The sequence below is a fragment of the Schistocerca piceifrons genome, chromosome 6 (assembly GCF_021461385.2).
Source record: "Schistocerca piceifrons isolate TAMUIC-IGC-003096 chromosome 6, iqSchPice1.1, whole genome shotgun sequence".
In the NCBI taxonomy this organism is placed as follows: Eukaryota; Metazoa; Arthropoda; class Insecta; order Orthoptera; family Acrididae; genus Schistocerca; species Schistocerca piceifrons.
Genome location: NC_060143.1, coordinates 301355972 through 301379796, shown reverse-complemented (window position 1 = coordinate 301379796; position 23825 = coordinate 301355972). Strand labels below are relative to the sequence as shown.

General features: G+C 39.4%; 1 protein-coding gene across 1 annotated transcript in view; it reads right to left on the bottom strand.

Annotated features, from left to right (window-relative positions):
* The window catches only part of LOC124802749 (beclin-1-like protein), a 48341-nt gene extending 25521 nt beyond the window's left edge, over window positions 1-22820 (bottom strand). The window contains exons 1-5 of the mRNA XM_047263733.1: window positions 22404-22820; window positions 12618-12778; window positions 11961-12112; window positions 2535-2592; window positions 1837-2024 (exon numbers count right to left, since the gene is read on the bottom strand). Coding sequence (XP_047119689.1) covers window positions 1837-2024; window positions 2535-2592; window positions 11961-12112; window positions 12618-12778; window positions 22404-22530 — 686 coding nt within the window. The 5' untranslated portion in view covers window positions 22531-22820. The remainder of the gene's footprint in view (window positions 1-1836; window positions 2025-2534; window positions 2593-11960; window positions 12113-12617; window positions 12779-22403) is intronic.
* Window positions 22821-23825: the final 1005 nt, after the last annotated feature.

Sequence of the window (23825 nt, the reverse complement as noted above, 5' to 3'; positions counted from 1 at the left end):
TGATGGATGAGTGGCTACATTTTCAAACCACAAAGTATCCACAGAGTTCAAATGTAGTGGAATAATGATTATATCTCTGTAATTTTCCTTTATTACATTATTTATATCATAATAAATAAAGTTTTCATTTGAATCACCCTTGTAAAATGTAGCTGTGCAGCACTGTTTACAGAAAATATTTTAAATCTTGAGTGGCTGACCACAATGATACTGAAAGCATGGTGCCATATTTTACAATGTAAATTATATTTTACAAAACTAATTGAGGTGTGCAGTTTCAGAACCACTACATAATTTGAATCTACTTTTACTGGACTCTGGAATGTGAAGGATTTCTTGGTACCTGCACTATGTCTGTGGGCACCTTGTTGAATACTTTTTCATCAGAGTACAAAACTCTGCCCTGGATCTTGGACAGCAATGAAAAGTAAAAGAGGACAGAATTTCCGTGTCGTGTTATGATTCTGAAACAGTTCACCTTGAACTGATTCTTAATGTCAGCCATATGAGTCTATGAATCTGAAGTCACTTGAAGAGGCTTGTATAAACAGATACAACTATACACAAAGTAAAGTTATTACTCTGAGTAACACTTGATGTCAGGTATAACCACAGTTGATTCATCAACGAATGAGATAATGAATGTCTTCTGTCTGTAAAGTATTGATGCTGCAATGTGCGCAGTATAATGAGTTTGGAGCACTAGAAGTCTGAAATATGTCTGTAACCCTCTGGTAGTGAACACAACTGTACAGGAAGTGTATGTAGCAAGTCTATGCATTGTATAACATGAAAGTGAATAACAGACAGTGTGCAAATTTTGGCTCATATAAGTACTGGGTGATTGATATTAGTTATATTGGTGAAATGTATAACAATAAGATACAAGACAAAGCAAGAGTTTATATGGTAACAAGCACTGACACGTATTATTATTGCATACTGGCTGCAAAAACAGGACAACTTATAGGCAACATATAAACGCTTTTGTTCTGAAAACAAATTCTTTTTTACTCATACTAAAGTGATATTGGAACCACAGTGTGTCAAATCTGTTTTTGTCATCCATGAATAGAAATTTCCAGTTGATAATTACTCAGAGATAATGCAAGTTTATGACTGATCATGGCCCTCTGGTCTGGAGGCAAGTCGATAGTCTATACCTCAGGTCAATTCTGTGATAAGACCAGCCGTATATTCCTTGGTCTTTGTTTCATTGAAGACTTATGAAGTTACCTTGCTAAGATTAGGTGTGGATTATGCACTGGAAATGGGGAAGTATGTGCGGAATATCCATGTGGTCCCGCCCCCCTTCCCCCCCACCCCTGCATTCCGCAGTAGAAAGAAATACTAGCATCAGATGAAACAATTATTCTACAGACCAAATATCAAATACAGACTGAGAATTTTAAAATATTAATTGCTGCAGTATTTGAAGCCAAGTCTCAGAGCTCACGTCTCTCATAGAAAACAGTCATTACACATAATACTAGGGACTGAGAGTTGCCTGAAATCCAAAACGCTGAGTAGGGCAAGTCCAACATCTACAAAATTGTCTGTATTAAAAGGAGGCAACGATTTATTGGCTCAAAAGCAGTTTAGAGACAGAGAGTACAATATTTTATTGTAATTCCAACTAAAAAAAAATTTAAAAATAAATAAATATCATATGACCTTTTTCAAGATATTTCATCTCCTTAAGAGGGTAGTAGTCTTCACCTGTTTAAAAATAATCCAACTTCTATGACTGGCAACACAATTTCAGTATGTTCAAAACACATACACTAAATTAAAAATATTCTAGCAGCTACTTTATTGTGTAGGGCAATAGTTTACCTGTGATACTCGTCCTCCATAAGAAGGTGTTCTCTACGATGCCTTATGTACTCCCTCCAATAACGCTCTTCTTCACGATCAAGCCTCTCTGTCTCACGCTCTTGTTCAGCCAAAGCTGCTCGTACTTTGCGTTCTTGCTCTTGCAGATCTTCAAGACTCTCCATCAACTGCCCCTCTTCTGCTTTCAGCTGTAAAATGATTCTCTTTTGGATATTTTGATCTTAATGTAGAAAATGTTAGAATGAAGACACAGAACCCACAATACACAACTACAGATAGACAACATACACATGTACAACACCCCCCCCCCCCCCCCTCCTTTCCCCTTTTTGGTCATAAAGTCAACACCATGATAAAATGACCACTCTGAACTACTAAAATGTACAACCTACACATACATGGGCATTAAGAAACAAATGCACAGGACCACAACTCACTCTCCTGTAACCAGATTGAGGAATGAATATGTTCATGGATGATAGAGAAGTGGGATCTCTCTCTCTCTCTCTCTCTCTCTCTCTCTCTCTCTCTCTCTCTCTCTCTCACACACACACACACACACACAGAGGAAGATTACAAAATTTCAAATACAGTGGTTCCATATATAAACAACACAGATACACCTTTCAAGAACACATGCTAAGTAAAATATTTGAATAAAAAGAAAGGAACACATCAATCAAATAGGAAAGACTCACTGCTTCTAGTTCTTTTTCCAATTCATCTAAGTTCTGTTCTTCATCTTCAGCCTCCAACCTGAAAGTAAACATGATCCTTTAATTTTTACTGCCTTGTAACAACAGTCTTAAGTACAATACATAAGTCTAGATGAAAAGCATGCTTAAATGTACGAAGCAGTTGAGGGAATGACTTGAAATCACTTACACACTACACCAAGGAAACATCATCAAAAAATCTTGAACTATCGAAGTGGGAACTTTACAACCCTTGGAAAACAGAAATAATGAAACTTAACATTTAATGTCAATTATGTTCTACATTTAAGCTTGGCTTTAACTACTTTGTTATGCAATTGTGTAAACAAGTTGGAGATATTCTTAAATTATTATGCAAGTAAAATAAATCTGATTTAGTAATGTGAGGCAATGACATAATAAATAACTATTACAGTAATGAATATTGCAGTAGGCTTTACATCTGTTCAAAATGTCTTCAATGAGTCATTTGCCTGGTTGGTTTAAAAGAGGGAGGGGGGGGGGGGGGGGGGAGGGCAAACTGCGAGGTCATCAGTCCCTTGTTCCCCGTAAAATAATTACACAAGGGGGGAGGGGGGCGGGGAGATGGACGGCACAATAACAGGTGAACGGAAGAACCAGAAGACTGACAAAAGGACAACCAACACTACGACGGACAAAACAGGAAAAGAAAACCACAGAGAGAAGCAAGAAACACGTAGAAGGGGTATAAACAAGAGAGCAGATGACCATGGCTGGCCGACCACAAGAATAAAAAGGAAAAACCCGCCACTCTGCGACACATTAAAACATCCACCCTAAAAGATTAGAGTGGAGAACACAAAGGGGCAAAGGACATGCACTACAACTTTTATTGAATGATAAAACCCACCATCACGTATAAAACGTAAAACTAAATTAGCCGATGAGGCGTTGTCAGCTAAAATTAATAGAAACGAGTCTGGTAACTGAAGAGTCTGTCGCAGGGCAGCCAAAGGAGGACAGTGCACCACGATATGGACCACTTTCAGGCAGGTGCCGCACGGACACTGAGGTGGGTCATCATGGCGCAAGAGGTAGCTGTGAGCCACCCAAGCATGGCCGATGTCGAGCCGGCAGAGAACCACTGAGTACCTGCAGCAGGCCCGCATGGAGGACTGCCACACATTTGTAGTCTTCTTAATGGCACACAGTTTGTTGTACGTGCTGAGGTTATGCCATTTTGCCTCCTAAAGCTGCAAAACCTTGCAGACTAGTACTGAATGCAGATCAGTTGCAGAGAAACTGATCTCCATAAGTGGTTTCCGTGTAGCCTGTTTGGCCAGCCTGTCAGCAAGTTCGTTGCCTAGGATTCTGGCATGACCTCGGATCCAGACAAACACCACTGAACAACTGGATCGATCCGGGCCATAGATGGACTCCTGGATGGTCACTACAAAGGATGACGAGGGTAGCACTGGTAGATAGCTCGTAGGCTGCTCACGGAGTCAGTACACAGAAGAAACGGCTCCCCAGGGCATGAACGGATGTGCTCAAGAGCACAAGATATAGCCACCAGCTCAGCAGTGAAAACACTGCAGCCAGCGGGCAAGGAATTCTGTTCAATATGTCCTCCTTGGACATACGCGAAGTCGACGTGAGCATCAGCCATCGAGCCGTCGGTGTAAACCACTTCGTGGCCTCGGTACATGTCAAGAATCAAGAGGAAGTCATAGTGGAGAGTCACGGGGTTAACTGAGTACTTAGGGCCATGCAAAAGGTCTAGGCGAAGCCGTGGCCTAGGTACACATCATGGAGGCATACGTGAATGGACCTCAAGTATAGGTGGTAAAGGCAAGGACTCCTGTTCGGAAAGAAGGGATTGGACACAAACTGCAATTGGAAGCTCAGACTTGGGCCGCCGATGTGGGAGACGAACTGCCGTTGGTGGGAAAAGGAGACGGTGATTCGGATGTGCAGAACTATGAATGTGTGCAAACATAACTGGCCGGCAGTTGTGCACGCCTAACCTGCAATGGAGGGACTCCAGCCTCCACAAGGACGCTGGTCCAGACTCACCCTAAAAGCTCCTGTTGCTAGGCAAATGCCACAGTGGTGCACTGGGTTGAGTGAACGCAAAGCTCAGGGTGCCACCAAACCATAAACCAGACAAGGTCTCTGTAGAGCTGCAGCAGCGTAGAGCGATCGGCACCCCAGTTGGTGTTGCTCAGGCATTGAAGGGCATTGAGGTGCTGCCAGCACTTTCACTTCAGCTGATGAAGGTGAGGAAGCCATGTCAATCTGATCCTAAGGATCAATGTGTCTCCACTAGAGTGAGTGGATCATCATTCAGGTAAAGTTCTGGTTCTGGATGAATAGTATGACGATGACAGAAGCGCATAACACATGACTTTGTGGCCGAAAACTGGAAACCAAGATCTAGAGCCCATGACTGCGCCTTGTGGATGGCTCCCTGTAGGCACTGCTCAGCAACACCAGTACTGGTGGAGCAGTACAAAATGCAGAATTCGTCTGCATACAGAGAAGGTGAGATGGATGGCCCTATAGCTGCTGCTAGACCATTAATAGCCACTAAAAATATAGAGACACTCAATACAGAGCCCTGCGGAATCCCATTCACCTGGATACAGAAAGTACGAAGCGACAGGAAATTTTGGATAAAAATCAGGAGCGGGCCTCCGAGACCCCACTCTTATAATGTGGCAAGGATATCATGTCGCCAGGTCATGTCATAAGCTCTTTGTAAATTAAAAAAAAAAAAAAAAAAAAAAAGATGGCAACCAGGTGTTGGGTGTCTGGAAAAGGCTGTTCATATGGCAGACTCGAGGGACACAAAATTATCAGTGGTAGAGCAACCCTGGCAGAAGCCGCCCTGACATCGAGCCAGTAAGCCATGTGGCTCCAGAACCCAACCCAACTGCCGACACACCATACGTCCCAGCAGCTTAAAAAGAATGTTGGTCAGGCTGATGCACTGATACCTATCCACATCAAGCGGGTTTTTACCGGGTTTGAGCACCAGAATAATGGTGCTTTCCCGCTACTGAGATGGAATGATGCCATCGTACCAGATCTGGTTGATGATGATGAGGAGATGTTGCTTGTAGTCAGATGAGAGATGTTTTATCATCTGACTGTGGATCGGATCTGGCCCAGTGCAAGAGCACTCAGGAGCTCCCACCCTGCAAATGGGGCATTATAGGATTCACTGAGGCGTATAGTGAATGAGAGGACTTTCCCTTCCAGCCACCATTTGAGAGTGCAAAAGGCCGGGGGGGTAATTCTCCAATGCAGAGGGGCGAGCGTAGTGTTCAGCAAAGTGCTTGGCAATTGCGTTTGCATCAGTAGATAACACGCCATTTATGTTAACACCAGGAACACCTGTTGGGGTCTGGTACCCGAAAACATGTTTGATCTATGCCCAGACTTGGGAAGGGACATATGGCACCCAATAGTCGAGACGTATCTCTCCCAACACTCCTGCTTCCGTGGTTTGATAAGCAGACTGAGTTTAGGACATAAACCAAACTGCACCTGACACTATTACAGTTGCTATGGTCCCTGCAATAGCCGCAGAGGGTAGGGGCCTGCATTTCTGGTAACCAGGTTTCCTGGAGGGCAATGCAGAAAGCAGGTGTAAAGTGTAACAGTTGCTGTAGGTGGTGGAAAAAAACGCCGCAATTCCACTGGAGGATGACATCATAAGACTGGGAAGGTATGGAACATTCAATGAGGCAGTTTACAACTCAAGGTCACCTGCTGCCACAGAGGGGGTGTGTGTTGCTCCTGAAATAGGTGGTGTAGGAGCAACAGGAAGGGAAGTGCCCTCCACTGTCAAGGGGGCAGGCGTAGTCTTCTGGTTCTGAGAGGCAACAGGAATGTAAGGAAATGATCGAGCGACAGCTGTTCTCATAGCGGCGGTGTAAGAGGAGGTCATAACCACAGGATGTAGGTGCTCAAATGTCCTCTTAGCCTCAGTGTAGGTCGATCAGTCCAGGGTCTTATATTCCATGATTTTCCTCTCTTTAAGTAAAAACCTGCAGTCTGGTGAGCAAGGTGAATGATGCTCTCTGCAGCTGACACAGATGGGAGGCAGGGCACAAGGAGTTTTGGGATGTGATGGACGTCCACAATCTCTACATGTGACACTGGAAGAACAGCAGGAAGACATATGGCCGAACTTCCAGCACTTAAAGCACTGCATCGGGGGAGGTATATATGGCTTCACAGCGGTAGACCATCACCTTGACCTTCTTGGACAATGTGTCGCCCTCGAAGGCCAAGATGAAGGCACCGGTGGCAACCTGATTATCCCTCGGACTCCAATGGACGTGCCGGACGAAATTAACACCTTGCCGCTCTAAATTCACATGCAGCTCATTGTGAGACTGCAAAAGAAGGTTCCTGTGGAATATAATACCCTGGACCATATTTAAGATCTTACAGGGCATGATGGTAACAGAAACATCCCCCAACTTGTCACAAGCGAGTATTGCCCGTGCCTGGGCAGAGGATGCTGTTTTTATCAAGACTTACCTAGAGCGCATTTTCGACAAGCTCTCCACCTCCCCAAATGGTCCACAAAAAACTGATGCTTCATGGACATGAAGGCTTCCCCATCAACTTTCGTACATATGAGGAACCTGGGCGAATAAGCTTCACTGCCATTCTTAGGCTGGCGTTCCTCCCATGGTGTGGCCAAGGAGGGGAACGATTTGGGGTTATCTTTCTTAGCATTGAAGTTAGACTTTGCCCACTTAAAGACTGCTGGCGGCAGACCACCAGCAAGGGATGACGTACTATGCTTCATGGCATGTCATCCGCCCTGATGCCACCCATTCCAACCAGGGGCCCTCCCCACAGGCACCACCCAGCAGCAGCAAAGGCCACCTAGCAGGATGGCCATTGCTGGGAGTCCCAATGCCCCAGGGTGATGGACAACTCCTTGGCATACGTGGGGAGTTAACGGTGCAGGTATCAGAAGAGTGATCCCTGTGTAGTCAGGGGGCTACAACCAACAGGGTACGTGGTGACCCCACCACACAACGGACTGGCTACCATGATGGATATGAGGTGCAAAGAATTCCATGGTCATCGTCAGCGCAGAAAACGACACTGCATAGTGGGTGGAGGAAAATGCATCCAGGAAGATGTCCTCACCCAAGAGATGGAGGATGAACGGGACTGCAATGCCTCAATGAGAAAGTGGGCTAAAGACCTCAAAGCATGATGGACACAATGCACCATGTAAGGCACCCTTTCCCAATTGGCTAGCTTTTCAGGAAAATTTAGAAGGATGGAGGTCAAACCCTACAGGGGACCATATTTATCCATTTACACTCATGAGGTACTGAATTAGAAATAATTACAAATAATTACTATGTTGAATGGAGAACATTGGCAGCACGGAGAATGGAATAATTCAGGCTGTCAAAACTGTCTAGGATGTCACTGGACCTTCTACTGGGAATGTGAATGACAGTGGAGTACAGGACAGACAAGACATGCAATTTCAGCTCATTTAATCACAAATGCCCAACACATGGTAAACTCAATATATGAAGTGCAAGCAGGTCACTTGGCTTCTTGTGTACTACATAGTCAAGGACGTATCATATGTTCCTCAGTCAAGGGAAGCTGCCGCATCAGTGTCAATTTATAGAGCTAAAATGTGTTAGTGACAGTAATTACCAATGGCTGTTGCAGATTTAACAACTGATTGGTCACAATTCAGTAAATTACTCAGCAGTTCAAATTGGTGAGCAGCCATTCCATCAAGGACCATAATCTTTTTTGGGTTCAGAAACCACTGACCCAACCATGTAGCTCTGACCACAGGACACAGAGATTGGCATGGTAATTGGATGCTGATAGGAATATTGCTATTGGACTCTCAAAGCAATGAGAAAACGTCACCAGGAGTAAAATTGAAACAAATGAGCCCTCTGCCACAATTATTTTTAGTCTTGTTGACAACGTTTCAACACTTCTAAGAGTGTCTTTATCAGAATTAAAACAATTAAAATGACCTATAACATAGTTACAAATTTACAGGAAAAGACATTTTTATATAAAAAGTGTAAGTACTGACTAACAATAAAAGACAGAAGCAGTATTTACATGTCACATATAAAATAATTAACAGGCCAGAAGGGCTTTAGTCACAAAAATATGAAGAGGAATGCATGAAAGCGAGCTACTACGGGCTGCTCATACCTATACAGCCACAGGTTGCAACAGACTGAGGCACCCGCATTAACAAGTGTGGGCAGATGAACATGACATTGCATCAAGAGTGGCATCCAGTAACCGCAGGTACAACTTGGCTACTTAACATTCAAGTGTAGACAGATGAAATTATAATGAATATTGTTCAGTACATAATTTAAAAAGTAATATTTTGTTTAATAGCAACAGATAACATAACATTTTGTCTGCATCAAAGCTTAGCAGCACAGTTTGAAGCATAAAAACATCATTACAGAAAATACAGTAAGGGCTGAAAAACACAGCTTGTAGAAAGTGATATACAGCCAATAAACCATTTAATAAATGAAAAATTATGAGTTAACTTAGATGGAAAAAAAACATTTTGGTAAACTGCACAAGGAGACCTGAAATTAAATGTCAAGTAACAGCTTTATGCTTTCGAAGAAATTTTTTTACGCAACTGCAGCTGTTCATTGACAATGAGACAATCATTTTGAAAAAGTGATTAAAAATCTCTAATTCTTCCAGAATGTTTAATTTACATCCTTTCTTCTCGGTGTGCAAAATGTTGACATCGCAAATAGGTTTAGGTGCGTGACCTGTTATTAGAAGATGGTTGGCGAAAGATGAATTTTGGGGGCTAGCGCCATTTTTTCTTAAAACATGTTCTTTATATCTGGTTGTAAAGGGACATCCTGTTTGTCCTATGTAGTAAGAAGAGCAGGTATCACAGACAATCTTATAGATGCCAGAACCTTCTAAAGGGGAATGAATTGATTTTAAATTATGAATGAAGGTTTTTTCAAATTATTATTGGTATAAAATGAAATGTTGCAGTTGTATTTATTACGAAGAAGGTGTAGGATCTGATAGGAGATGGGCCCTACGAAAGGAATAGAGAAATATTTTTTTGGCTCGGATTCAAATGATAGAGGTGCAGAGCATAGTAACTCTTTTAGCAGTTTTCTTTTTAAGGATGTATCTACTATGCCAGCTTTATACTCATTATTAACTGCTATCATTTTGAGTAAATTGATTTCATCATTGAACTTTTCTTTCGAAAGTGGAATGGAAGTAGCGGAATGAAAGAAGGCGTTTTTATGAGACTGTGGATGAATGGAGGACGCAGGTACAATCTAATCAGTATATGTTTCTTCACGAAAAATATTGAATGAGATTTTATCTTTTATTGTAAGTGTCAAGTCAAGAAAGTTTAATTGGCAGGCCTTGTTTTCAAGTTCGATGGTGAAAGATATTTTCTCATGAAGATCATTGAAGAGAGTAAAAATACGGTCAATGCCATCAGCAGGTCCCTTGTAGATGATTAAAATATCATCAACGCATCTGAAATAGGAGAGAACGTCTAGTGATGTAGCTGAAAAACAGAGCTTTTCTTCTAGATAGTAGATGAAAATATTGGCACTGTGAGACCGTCAGATTGCTTGTACAATTTTTCATTACGTTCAAAATAGTTGTACCTGACTATGACTGTGACGACATTCATGAAGTCCGTGATTTGTTCATCTGAAAGATCCTTTTTGAAATGATGTAAATTTTTTTCTATCACTGTAAGCGTTCCCTGTACAGGGACATTAGTACAAAGATTTTTGATGTCTAATGAAAACAACTTGGTGTCTGAACTGCATTCTAAATTTTTATTTTTTGGACTAAAGCATGGCTATTGGTAATGGAATAATTGCTCCTGAAAACAAATGATTTTTTCAGAATTTCATGTAGAAATATGGCCAAATCATGGTACGTGTTATTCATACTATTAGATATCGGACGTATCGCATGGTTAGGTTTGTGGATTTTAAATTGAGACTGAAGTACTGGGGGCTGAGGGTTCATGTTAATGAGCATTTTCTTCTGAAACGGTTTGATTAGAAATTTTGCATTATTGGTGGCTGACCTGACTTCTTTTTGTAATTCTGAGTTCATATTTACTTTGTCACCAGGGCTGACCGAGTAGCAAAAAGTCAAAGTTCTCCACAAATGAAAATACGTTAAAAGGGTTCCCTGGTGTAGCAATCACGACTGCAAGATAAATCTCACTGAAGACATTTTCCACTGTCTCAGTTTCGATTAATAGAGTCTCTACAATGTGTGGCTCTTGCAAAATCACTTGAACAGAAGGAAGAGACAATCTGCGTTACAGGGTACAGCTGTTTTCTCACTACAGCACCTGCTGACAATAACCAATACACCTGCTGCATGCAGTAGTAAATTTTTTCCATGTTTATTTGGCAAAACCCAATGCTTAAGCTAATATAATGCAAATGAGAGGTGACACATACTGAACGTAACATAGTTATGAGTGTTTTGCTTCACCACTTGTTCAGTTCATTTTGTACTATTGGTTCATTTTGAGAATGAGATTTTTGTAGGGTTCGTTTACAGAAGTTTTTCCATTATACGTACGATAAACTTGAGGCCCCATTCCAATGTCACACTGCATTCAACCATCTCATTACGAGTGTGCTGTAACTACCAAATTTGCATGTGCGTTGCATCCCACTTCATATGTGAAGTCTGTACTTGATTCGGCCACTAGAGCCCACCAAACCTGCTAGTACGACAGCAGCTGATTGCGCAGCCTGCCGGCTGCGCCCCCTCCTACAACTAATGACTATACAAGCCAGAGCGCAAAGCTCCACTGGTCACTTGTGTGTTGTCTGTACTTTGTCTTTGTTACAGTGTTCTTGGGTTAGAACAGCTTATTATTGGACCAAGCAAGGAAATTACACTTATTTTGTTCTTACAGGCATTCTGTGAAGCAGTCACTTTCAAAGCTCTTGTACTTTATCATTATTCTCTGAAGATAAATTATTTTGTTCTCACATAAAATTTCATGTTGGTCTGGAAGTATTCTTGAATAACTGTGGTGTGGTTTCCTACTTGGGCTTTAATTTTTATTTTTGTTTTTGAATAGCAGTCTGATTTATGTCTTGATCAGAAGCACAGTGACTTATCCTCGTTGTCAGTTTTCCAATTTTTCCATATTTGACCCCTTTTAGTCTCCTACTGCTGTGAAATGTCAGGCAACCAATGCAGAAAGTTTCAAAACACTACCATTTTTCATTAATGTTACCTAATTCTAAGATGTGGACTTTTTGATACAAAGAAATGTAACTATTACCAAGTATGAAGCTCAAGCTATTTGAAAGGGATCACTCTTCTAAGAAGTTCAAGTGAATTACAAAACTAAACAACAAATACCTCTTTAAAAAGCTGCTATAATCATTCCATTCTTCAGCTGTGAGCCTCAACTGCTGGTCAAGAAGATCCAGCAATGCATCAGTGCACTCTTCACATAGAGGGTGATCAATTTCTGAATTACTTGACAGCAGGTCAAAGAGACCGGCTGTTACCTGTAAATGAAATGTAAAATACAACAATAACTATAATGAACTTGTTAAAATCATACTTCGCAATCAAGAAAGGACTGGCCTAATTTTATAATTATATTCATGTCACCAGTGCCTACAATTTGTTATATTGTGAACGTAGTTTTGGATATTTGAAATTTGTGTATGCTACATAGGAGGCAGAAATACTCTACAATGTTCTTAATTTGAGACCAGGTACACTAGAAAGTAAATATGAACTCCGCTCTTTCAGCAAAAATGTGAGAGCTATAATTCTACGTGACTGTAGAAAGGGGTAACAAGCTCCAATACAGAAAAAAGAGTAGAATGCCAGCCACCATCACTTCTGAGCCAAAAAGGCTGCACACTGCAGTGCAATGACTACATCTGTTGCTTGATAAGCAATTTAAAAAAAAAAAAAAAAAAAAAAAAAAAAAAAAGCAACATGCAGTGAGAGAGAGAGAGAGAGAGAGAGAGAGAGAGATAGAGTAAAACAATGTTAACTCACCCTCATCTTGTGACTCAGGCTCTCCTTTTCACCTTCGTCATCAATAAGCATAAACCCATTAGCACCATTGCCCGACTCAGTGAGTCTGACCGCTGGTACGTACCGATCTAGACTCGCTGCATGGGTTTCCAAATCTACTTCTGGTGCTGGCTGGATTGGTACTGCAACAATCAGTGAGTTATTACATGTGTATTTTTATATGTATATCTGTGTGTGCACATATACTTACTATATATAATCCTTTAATCAACTTTCTAAACTACCATGCAATGTAGCACTTACATCATTCTATTTGCAGTTGAAAAGGCATCAGAGTGATTATTTATCTGTCCTGGCATGTGACACAATGAATGTTATTTCATTGTTATTTTTTCTCATGAACACTATGTGAGTAGTTGAAAGAGGGCAAATATTGTGGAGCCACCTCCAATTACAGCTAGTGTTTTAAATCTACCTTAATATATTCCCTAAATAAACTACCAAGCTATACAGAGCAGTCTGCCTTGACAATAAGACTCTGACCAGCAACCACAGTAACCACAAGCACTTCCTTCTTTTGTGTGTATTTAGTACTTCTAGTTAATATAACCTAAGCATTGACCAAACATGTTTTCAAGACAGGTCACATGTACAGTCTGTACGCAAGAACTTTAAAAAATGAGCTAGTTTCCCAATAGGGTCTGCTATACACTTAATGTGACTTTTTTGTTTGTGCTTGGTAATGGCAGTGTGAATAATAACACCACCACATGTAACCAGTTATGCATACTGATCAAGTAAAGCAATCATTAACCCAAAGGATGGACTAAAAGAAAATCAGTTTAATATCCATCATTACAGATGGAGTACGAGCTTGGGTTCGGGATGGATGGGGAAGGAAATTGGCTGTAACTATCCTCCCCTTTTGTCTCAAACATTTTGGGGAAATTCTACATCTGGACAGCCTGTTGGGGTATTGACTCTCACCCTTCTGAATGCGAGTCTAGCCTAACTTGCTCTGTGAAGGTTGGTTTTGAATTGCCCAATGTTTTACAACATTAACAGAAAAAAATGCATGATTTTGCACAATTTAATGAAAGTTTTTCTGTCCTTGGCTGATTGCAGATGAATGTGAGCTAAGTCTTACTTGGCATCTTGGCTGGTGACCTATTATTATGGCTTAAACAGTTTCGAAATGAATGGACACATTACAAAAGCATGTCCCACAACACAATACTTGTAATATGCAGCTATCATTATAAAGGATCACAATGAAATAGTAATGACTGAGGTCATTATTTTGAGCCCATCTGACTCACCATTAACTGAGTAGATCCTCGATGACCACATGATCCTCTGTGGTTCTCTTATGGTTACTAATGTTTTGAGAATTATATTTCTCTTCTCAGAACTAGTTACAATATAAAAATGTCAATAATCCATCAGTTGAAGAAGAATTATTTCATATTCAGTCAGAAAAAACTTTAAAACAGCCATATGCTCAACACTGCAGCTTTGGATTTGTAACCAGAGTGACCATTGATACAAAGCTTTCAAATGTAAAAATAATGTTCATTTCACCATCTGTATAAGCTGTGCGCAAAGGAGACTGTACCACAAGCTTTAATGAGTGAAAAGGAACTAGTATGACACTACCACACAATTAAGTCTTAATTCTTATAACAACAACAAAATCCAACTATATGCATCACGTGTTCTCACAAAATGAAGTTGATAAGCTCATACAAGTATAGTGAGTGCCAAGCATCACACTTTGTCTATTTTTCAAAACAGATGTGTCTTTTGCCACTACTCTTGTTGTTCAGAGGGGGTTATTTATTATTGTTAGGTTCTTTTAAATTCTGTGCTTACAAACAAATGAAGCAGATCTTAAGCAAGCTAATTCAAAAATACTGGTACACTGTTCCGAAAATATTTGATGGTATGGAATGTGGACCAGGAGATGAGAAGGAGAAGGCTATTAATGATGTCAAAAATACGAAAGTGACAGGCCATCATAAAAATACAGCTGAAGCTGTAAAGGCCTTGCAAAATAGAGCAATACCAGATCAACCAACTCCATCAACAGGATATGCAACAACAGAATTTCTTTTGACGGGTTAATTAAAACTATTTCAATCCCTTTACCAAAGAAATACAGTGCCACAGAATGCAAAGACTACATGATAATTAATTTCATATGCCACATTATAAAAGCCATGTGCAGCCTATTCACAGAACACTAGAAAGATAACCGAAGAAAATGTGTGGGAGAGTCAGTTTGGACTGAGGAAAAGAGAGGGAACATGCACCGCTATTGGATTTTTGAAGATGACATGACACAGAATGTTAGAGGTTAACAGGAATATGTACTAAGTAATGTTGATTATGAAGAGGTGTGGATTGGAGTAACACCCTGAAGACCTTAAAAGATGTTTGTGTCAACTATAAGGACAAACAAAGGAATTCTATACAAGACAAAGTGGTGGTAGGATTGACAATGAGGGAACAAACAAGAGAAGTATTGGAAAACCTGCTGGACACGAGTGTTTTATGTCAACAAAACCTTTGAATTATTAAGCAACAGACAAACTGTTATAAAAAGGAAAAATAAACATAGTAAGATCACAAAGACATTTAAGTACGCCATGATTAAGCAGTGTTGGCTGAATCCAAGGAATAACTACAATTTATGAAGAAGAGGGTCATAAACGTGGAAAAGAGTGTTGAATGTGGATAAATATAGGAAAGAATAAAGTGATGAGAATCAGTAAACATTAAGGTTCTCTCAAAATACAATTGGAATGAAAGACTCTGGAACCAGTAAAATCTTTGAGGTACTTAGGAAGTTTGGTGACATATAATGGAAGCCACGTGGAAGAAACAAGAAACAGATCATCTCTGGGTAAAAGATCTTGTGAAAGGTAAAAGTTTTGTTGCCAGCATAAAGATTACCAATATAATATATTGTACAGCAGCGAATCACGGACAACCAAAGGGTGAAGTTATCAGCAATTAAGGAAACAGGAAAGGACAGAGGAAGGTGGAGAACGTCTAGTCAATATCTGCCTTGAGACAGATATGACAAAGAAAACGAAATTAGTTCTGAAAATGAGTTATGGATAAAATACATTCTATGAAGTGCATGAATCAACAGAAAAAACGTCCACAGAATCACAGGGATAACTCTAAAGAAGGGCAACAATACCAGGTATCTGTAGAGGGCTGTTCAAGAATTAGGATTATTAACTACCATCCTGCTTCCCAGCATATTTATTCCTTAACGGAATTTGTTATAAAAATATATCTATTTTTCAAACCATGTGTGCATGAGGTGTGCTTGCTTGTTTGAATGTGTGTTTTTTTTTCTTTTTTTCCTTTCTTTTCTTTTCTAAAGAAGGCTTTGGATGAAAAATGTGTAGCAGTTTTTCATTGTGCCTGTCTGCAACTCAAAGGGTTATCTCTCCGGTAAGTAGCAATCTAGCCTTATCCTAATATTGTTGATATTCCCACTAGAAGTTTCCACTGTTTGAGAAGGAAGACTAACGTTTAAAAACCAGTCGATGATGGAGCACACAATACGAATGTCCTGGATGGGAAAGGAAATTTGCTGTCTTGTTTTTGTTTTATTTTTATTTTTTTTTTCAGAGGAATAATCCCAGAAATTTAGGGAAACAATGTGTAACCTAATCATGGATAGCTAGATGGGTAATCAGACCTTTCTCCTGTCAAATGTGCTTCTAGATCTTTTCACTGCACTGTCTCACTCGGTTGCAGGATGAAAGTGGTGCCCAGTCACCTAGTCTCATAACATGCCTTAATACTGTCAAGTGCTCCTTGCTCCATATGCCACAACATATGGGTCTGGAAACAAGTCACCATCGTCTGATTCTGTGAATAATACTCGTCCATCTCTTCACTTTTACATGTGTAGTGTTCAGATGATTCACAAATCATATCATCCATAACCAATACTGTGATATCGTTAGTGACAACATGTGTCTGGCTGGGACACGGCAAGTCATCAATGCTTTTGGATTTCCGCCAAATAATTCTGACACAACAGAACATAGTAAAACATGGGACATGCTGCATTGTGTACCACATCCTGCCTCGCAAGAGATTTCTGAAGCACATTCACCTCCTAAGAAAGGGAATTGGGTAATAGGTACTGATTTGAAGAGATCAACCTGCATTCATTCCCTGTAAAGCACTATAAAGTTGTTCAGTCTACCCAACTGCAAATTCACTATTGTTAAACAAGTTGGCTATGATACAATGCCCCTTCAGAAAAATCATCCTTTTCATTTCTGCATACTTCATAAATGAGCTAAAAAGAGGGTAGATGGACAACATAAAATAGTGACACAATTAAGATATATGTGATGTTTTATGTTACTGTTGCAGGATAGTTTCAGAGATGTAGAAACAAAGCAATCTGCGTCATTATTTAAGACACACACATACCCTTCCACGGATCAAGGAGCAGATACTTCCAAGCAACCAGACAATCAAAGTTCTTGTCTTTATCACTGTTGTTGTTGTTGTCTGGTTTGATGCAGCTCTCCATGCCACTCTATCCTGTGCAAGCTGCTTCATCTCCCAGTACCTACTGCACCCTACATCCTTCTGAATCTGCTTAGTGTATTCATCTCTTGGTCTCCCTCTATGATTTTTACCCTCCACACTGCCCTCCAGTACTAAATTGGTGATTCCTTGATGCCTCAGAACATGTACTACCAACTGATCCCTTCTTCTAGTCAAGTTGTGGCATAAACTACTCTTCTCCCCAATTCTATCCAATACCTCCTCATTAGTTATCTGATCTACCCATCTAATCTTCAGCATTCTTCTGTAGCACCATATTTCGAAAGCTTCTATCCTCTTGACTGAACTATTTATTGTGCATGTTTCACTTCCATACATTGCTACACTCCATACAAATACTTTCAGAAACGACTTCCTGACACTTAAATCTATACTCAATGTTAACAAAATTTCTCTTCTTCAGAAATGCCTTCCTTGCCATTGCCAGTCTACATTTTATATCTACTGTGACCAGCATCGGGGAGAGGCTACAACCCTGTCTCACTCCCTTCCCAACCACTGATTCCCTTTCATGCCCCTTGACTCTTATAACTGCCATTTGGTTTCTGTACAAATTGTAAATAGCCTTTCGCTCCCTGTATTTTACCCCTGCCACCTTTAGAATTTGAAAGAGAGTATTCCAGTCAACATTGTCAAAAGCTTTCTCTAAGTCTACAAATGCTAGAAACGTAAGTTTGCCTTTCCTTAATCTAAGATAAGTCATAGGGTCAGTATTGCCTCACTTGTTCCAATATTTCTATGGAATCCAAACTGATCTTCTCCTAGTTCGGCTTCTACCAGTTTTTCCATTCAACTCTCTACATCCTTACATCCCTGCTTAGCCATTTTGCACTTCCTGTCAATCTCATTTTTGAGACGTTTGTATTCCTTTTTGCCTGCTTCATTTACTGCATTTTTGTATTTTCTCCTTTCATCAATTAAATTCAGTATCTCTTCTGTTACCCAAAGATTTCTACTAGCCCTCGTATTTTTACCTACTTCATCCTCTGCTGTCTTCACTACATCCATCAGAGCTACCCGTTCTTCTTCTACTGTATTTCTTTCCCCCATTAGTGACAATTGTTCCCTTATGCTCTGCCTGAAACTCTGTACAACCTCTGGTTCTTTCAGTTTATCCATGTCCCATCTCCTTAAATTCCCACTTTTTTGCAGTTTATTCAGTTTTAATCTACAGTTCATAACCAATAGATTGTGGTCAGAGTCCACATCTGCCCCTGGAAATGTCTTACAATTTAAAACCTTGGTTCCTAAATCTCTGTCTTACCATTATATAATCTATCTGAAGCCTTCTAGTATCTTCCATGTATACAACCTTCTTTCATGATTCTTGAACCAAGTGTTAGTTATGATTAAGTTGTGCTCTGTGCGAAGTTCTACCAGGAGGCTTCCTCTTTCATTTCTTACCCCCAATCCAAATTCACCTACTACGTTTCCTTCTCTTCCTTTTCCTACTGTTGAATTCCAATCACCCGTGACTATTAAATTTTCGCCTCCCTTCACTACCTGAATAATTTCTTTTGTCTCATCATACATTTCATCAATTTCTTCATCATCTGCAGAGCTGGTTGGCATATAAACTTGTACTACTGTAGTAGGCGTGGGCTTCGTGTCTATCTTGGCCACAACAATGCTTTCACTATGCTGTTTGTAGTAGCTTACCTGCATTCCTATTGCTTTTATTCATTATTAAACCTTCTCCTGCATTACCCCTATTTGATTTTGTATTTATACCCCTGTATTCACCTGACTAAAAGTCTTGTTCCTCCTGTCACCGAACTTCACTAATTCCCACTATATCCAACTTTAGCCTATCCATTTCCCTTTTTAAATTTTCTAACCTACCTGCCCGATTAAGGGATCTGACATTCCATGCTCCGATCCGTAGAACGCCAGTTTTCTTTCTCTTGATAACGACGTCCTCTTGTGTAGTCCCTGCCCGGAGATCCGAATGGGGGACTATTTTACCTCCGGAATATTTTACCCAAGAGGACGCCATCATCATTTAATCATATAGTAAAGCTGCATGCCCTCAGGAAAAATTACAGCTGTAATTTCCCCTTGCTTTCAGCCATTCGCAGTACCACAACAGCAAGGCCGTTTTGCTTAGCATTACAAGGCCAGATCAGTCAATCATCCAGACTGTTGCCCCTGCAACTACTGAAAAGGCTGCTGCCGCTCTTCAGGAACCACACGTTTATCTGGCCTCTCAACAGATACCCCTCTGTTGTGGTTCACTTACGGTACGGATATCTGTATCGTTGAGGCACGCAGGCCTCCCCACCAACGGCTAGGTCCATGGTTCACTAATAATTCATATTTCAAATACAAGCCACGATTTCATAGCCTGATGACAATTACTGGTACAACTACCCACTTGCTTATATAATGTTCACACTACAAATAAGGATGAAAAATGTGAATTGTTGCACAGGCTCTTAGCAGACTATGCTGTGTGTGTGTGTGTGTGTGTGTGTGTGTGTGAGAGAGAGAGAGAGAGAGAGAGAGTTGTGATTATGACAACCAGTTAATACAAATCCAAGACATTGACTGATCTATATAAATTTCATTTTTTTTTCTCTGCATTTTGCTGTGGTTGGAAATATCAATGAATATGACAATACTCAAACATGTTAAAATAGTTATAAGGTTTTTAAGCTACAGGCAGTGCTGTCTTGTGATTGCTTACACAAGCAATGCGCAAATACACTACAAAACTTGTCCCAAAGATACTCTGAACAATACTTGCCAAATTGAATTTATTATAGTTATGTTAACAATATGGATCTTTACAAAATGCAAACAGAATTGCTTCATCACACTGCACTGATGCAGCACAGCATAAAAGGTTTGGACCACTCAACTTGCCTAGGAACAAATGCTTGCCATCCTGAGGATAATTTAAGTGAACTAGGGGAATGCAGCAACAGCACAGCTTAAGATACTACATACTCAACACAGAAAACATTGCAATATATATTTTATGAACAATGAGATATAAGGAATAGTTATACACACAAATATTGGGTATGGGCTTATAAGAGCATGTATTCAACAGCTTCACATCCCAGACACAATGATGGCATTCATTAGTGTTATAGCTATGCATGATAGCATTAATTTTTAAATATCTTATGCAATAAAAGAAGTTACTAACGAAATTACTCGTTGCTGCTAGAACGAGGTAGGCTAAAGCATCACAGTGAAGTAGTTGATACATTAAAATACTCACAGGACTAAAAAAATTATCAACAAATATCTATGTCTCTTGAAAGACCTCTAAAGACTTTTCAAAATGCTACCAAAAATCTCAGTGAAAGCCAACAATTTACATAGTTTACCGGTGCTATGGTATTTACACATAAACAATGTTACTAAAACAAAGGAAAAGTGTAAGGAACATCAAATTTCTAACATAGCCTATAAGGCTTGATGCAATCTGTAGAAACAAATGGCTTCACAAATCATTATAAACACTTATGTGTCTAGTTATACTTGTATAAAACAGCAAAAGCTTTTGTTCTCATTGTCTTCCCTACTTGCTATGGGAAGTTTGATATGTGAAGAATGGCAATATCAAATCTTAATACAAACAATGGCCAGATGTCAGGCTCTTGAAAAACTACTACCGACATTTCTGAAACATAATCATGATGTTAGATTGGGTTTTGTTTAGTTCTTGAGCCCAGAGACTGGTCTGATGCAGCTCCCCATGCTATTTTATTCTGTATAAGCATCTTTATCTCTGCATAAGCACTGTAACCCACATTACTTGAACCTGCTTACTAAATGAAGCCTTGGTCTCTCTCTATAATTTTTACCCCCCACATTTCCTTTCATTATGAGACTGATAATCCCTTAATGTCACACCAGGGAGTGTCCTTCAAAATAATCCCTTCATTTAGTTAAGTTGTGCTATGATAAACTTAAGCACAGTATTTTAATACAGGGTCTGTGGAAAACCTGTGAGTTGCTTCTTTCCATCCTAGCTCATTCACATGCATACTTCTGTGACTGGATTGCATGACAGGAAGTAAATTAATTTTTGTTTCTACAGAGAGAGAATTCTTTGAATACTGTTCTCAGATCAAAAACATGGTAAGGATACAGGTAAACAACTAATGTAATAAATACTGTGAACTATTTCAATGGAATGTACATCAAAGAGTAGTATGGTACGATGGCTTGCGTAAGATCATGTTTGCTGAACAGTTAAGGACTCAATGAAAAATATGATAAAAAGTGTTACTACCTACCCACTTACTAACAAACGCAGCATTTATGAAATGAATAGTGCATTGCTTATGCTTGCTGACAAATTGCATAATGAGCTGCAACTCCTTGTTACTCACAGGAAAAATCTACAACACTGACTGCTCAATGTCCTAAACCTGATGCTAATTTTGCAACATAATGAATGCACCTAGTGAAGTTTAAAAAGATGAAAAGTCACTGGTACTAACAAGGAATTAATTAACAGCTCTATTCCACTGCACTAATCTGTCTCACTTGTAAACACCTTTCATGTGCACATCCTACTGCTTCATTTTTTTCTAAAAACAGATATTTTTTTGGTTCTTCGGAATTACACTGTTGCAATGACATCTGAAAAATACTGTATCTTGCACCAATACAAAGTCTGTGGTCTTGAAAAATCAATAAAACCTAAAATCAATAACAATTGATTAGGTAATACATTTAACTGATTATTACATTCCACTGTCACTTAAATACTGTGAAATGAAGATCTTTCTACAGTACTTAAGTTTCTACAATTTTTATACCTTTAGCTCTAATGAACACTGACGTTAAACAACAGTTTTTACCAAGAGTAGGTTTACGGAGAAGACACTGACGTTAGCTGCCGTAAGAAATATAGATACTATCGTATGTTCTTTACGATGGTCTTGAAAGAAGTTACGAATCCAAATTACACCTGCACAAACAAGCCATTGGTCGAAGAGGCTGATACAAATCTATTTGCACCTCAACAAGTTAACATCTTTAGAACATTATTTTTTACGATTCTGATTTATTTCTAAGGTTCTAACAATATATTTAGCTACTTTTAGAACAAATTAAATTACACGACTGACAGATTACTATTTATGTGACCTTATCTCTCAACTCGAAAAACCACAAATTTCACAGATCACCAAGTTTTCACTTTTCTTATATTGCTCTGATGCAATTTTTACTTACAGGATAATTCAGCCAGTGTATGTTCTCCTAAACTGTTGAAGGAAGAATCCAATTTTACAGGTTGCAGGCATCTTTGACAGACAAAGCTTACACTGCATTTTGGTTCAACCATAGCTACTGCATCCATTTAATAGCTTTCGCATCCCTACAGAACTTAACGGTTCACCTTCCGCAGTTCGACCAGTCCAACATTCTAGCGAAAACTGTCAACATCCAAACAATGGTGACCTTCAAAATCTACAGTGCGTCTTAAATAATTCACCATATAGTACTGCCAGCACACAGTTTTTATCCGCGTTTGATAATATGAGCGTTTTATATATTTCGTATGTTACAAATATATTTTGTGTCATTTATAGCTTGAAATTCCCTGACAAACAGTAAAAAATATGACTCATTAATTGCCTAGATCGTCTGCTACCGCTGACAGACTGAGTACTGATTTCTGATTGGTTGTGAGATCAGCTGTTCCTCTGCCGCCATTTCAAATATACTCAACGCTTGACAACAGCTGAAAACATTTTTGTAAACAGCCTTAAAGATGTTTGAATTCTCTTCAGCTGGAAACATATTTATAAACAACCTTAAATACGCTTGAATTGTATTATTGCGAATCTAAATAAAAGGATCAAATCGCGGAGAGAGTCTTTGCAAATCTTGTGTCTACAATTGATTACAATTCACATCTTAGAGTTCTGGAAGTACGGCTGACATGTTACAAACATGAAATGAGAATAGTGCGTCAGGGATATTGTTGAAATCAATTAAAAAGGCGTGAACCAAGGATTTAAAATGACTATACAACTAATATCGATTTTTTATCGTAATATGTCAACAAAGAAGGTGAGGACCAGACCAGAATCTGTCTCTCCGCCAAGCTTTTAATGTGCTTTATTATACTCACTGACTGAAGAATAAGATAGTCGCTGATACGTAACAGTAAGAGAAGTTCATCATCACACTCTTAAACGATAATGATACCAGAGCAGGTAAACCTATAGGATCCTAAGTTTGCAATGAAATATTTACACTTAAATTATAATGTCATGTGTAATTATTACGCTACGCGGAAAGGGATGATCGTCTGCATGCTGATATCGTTACGTTTAATCTCGCATAAAATAATTGCCTCTACTTACCGAATTATTCATCCATCCTGATAACGATTCAAGTAAAAGCTTGGAATTACGTATGAGATCTAAAAACAAAATATGCTGAAATAGAAGTATGTGTGAGAAATCAGATACGCTACGACAGGATATACAATTACAGATCTCTTACCAGTGCAAATGGTGATGAGTTAAAAATCTTCTGCTGAGATATAATTAACAAGGAATTCGAGTCATTTTCATTTGTTTCCACGCTTAAACATTAGTCTGAGGGAAGATCAAAGAAATTTATCAATTTTTTAAAATTTTATTA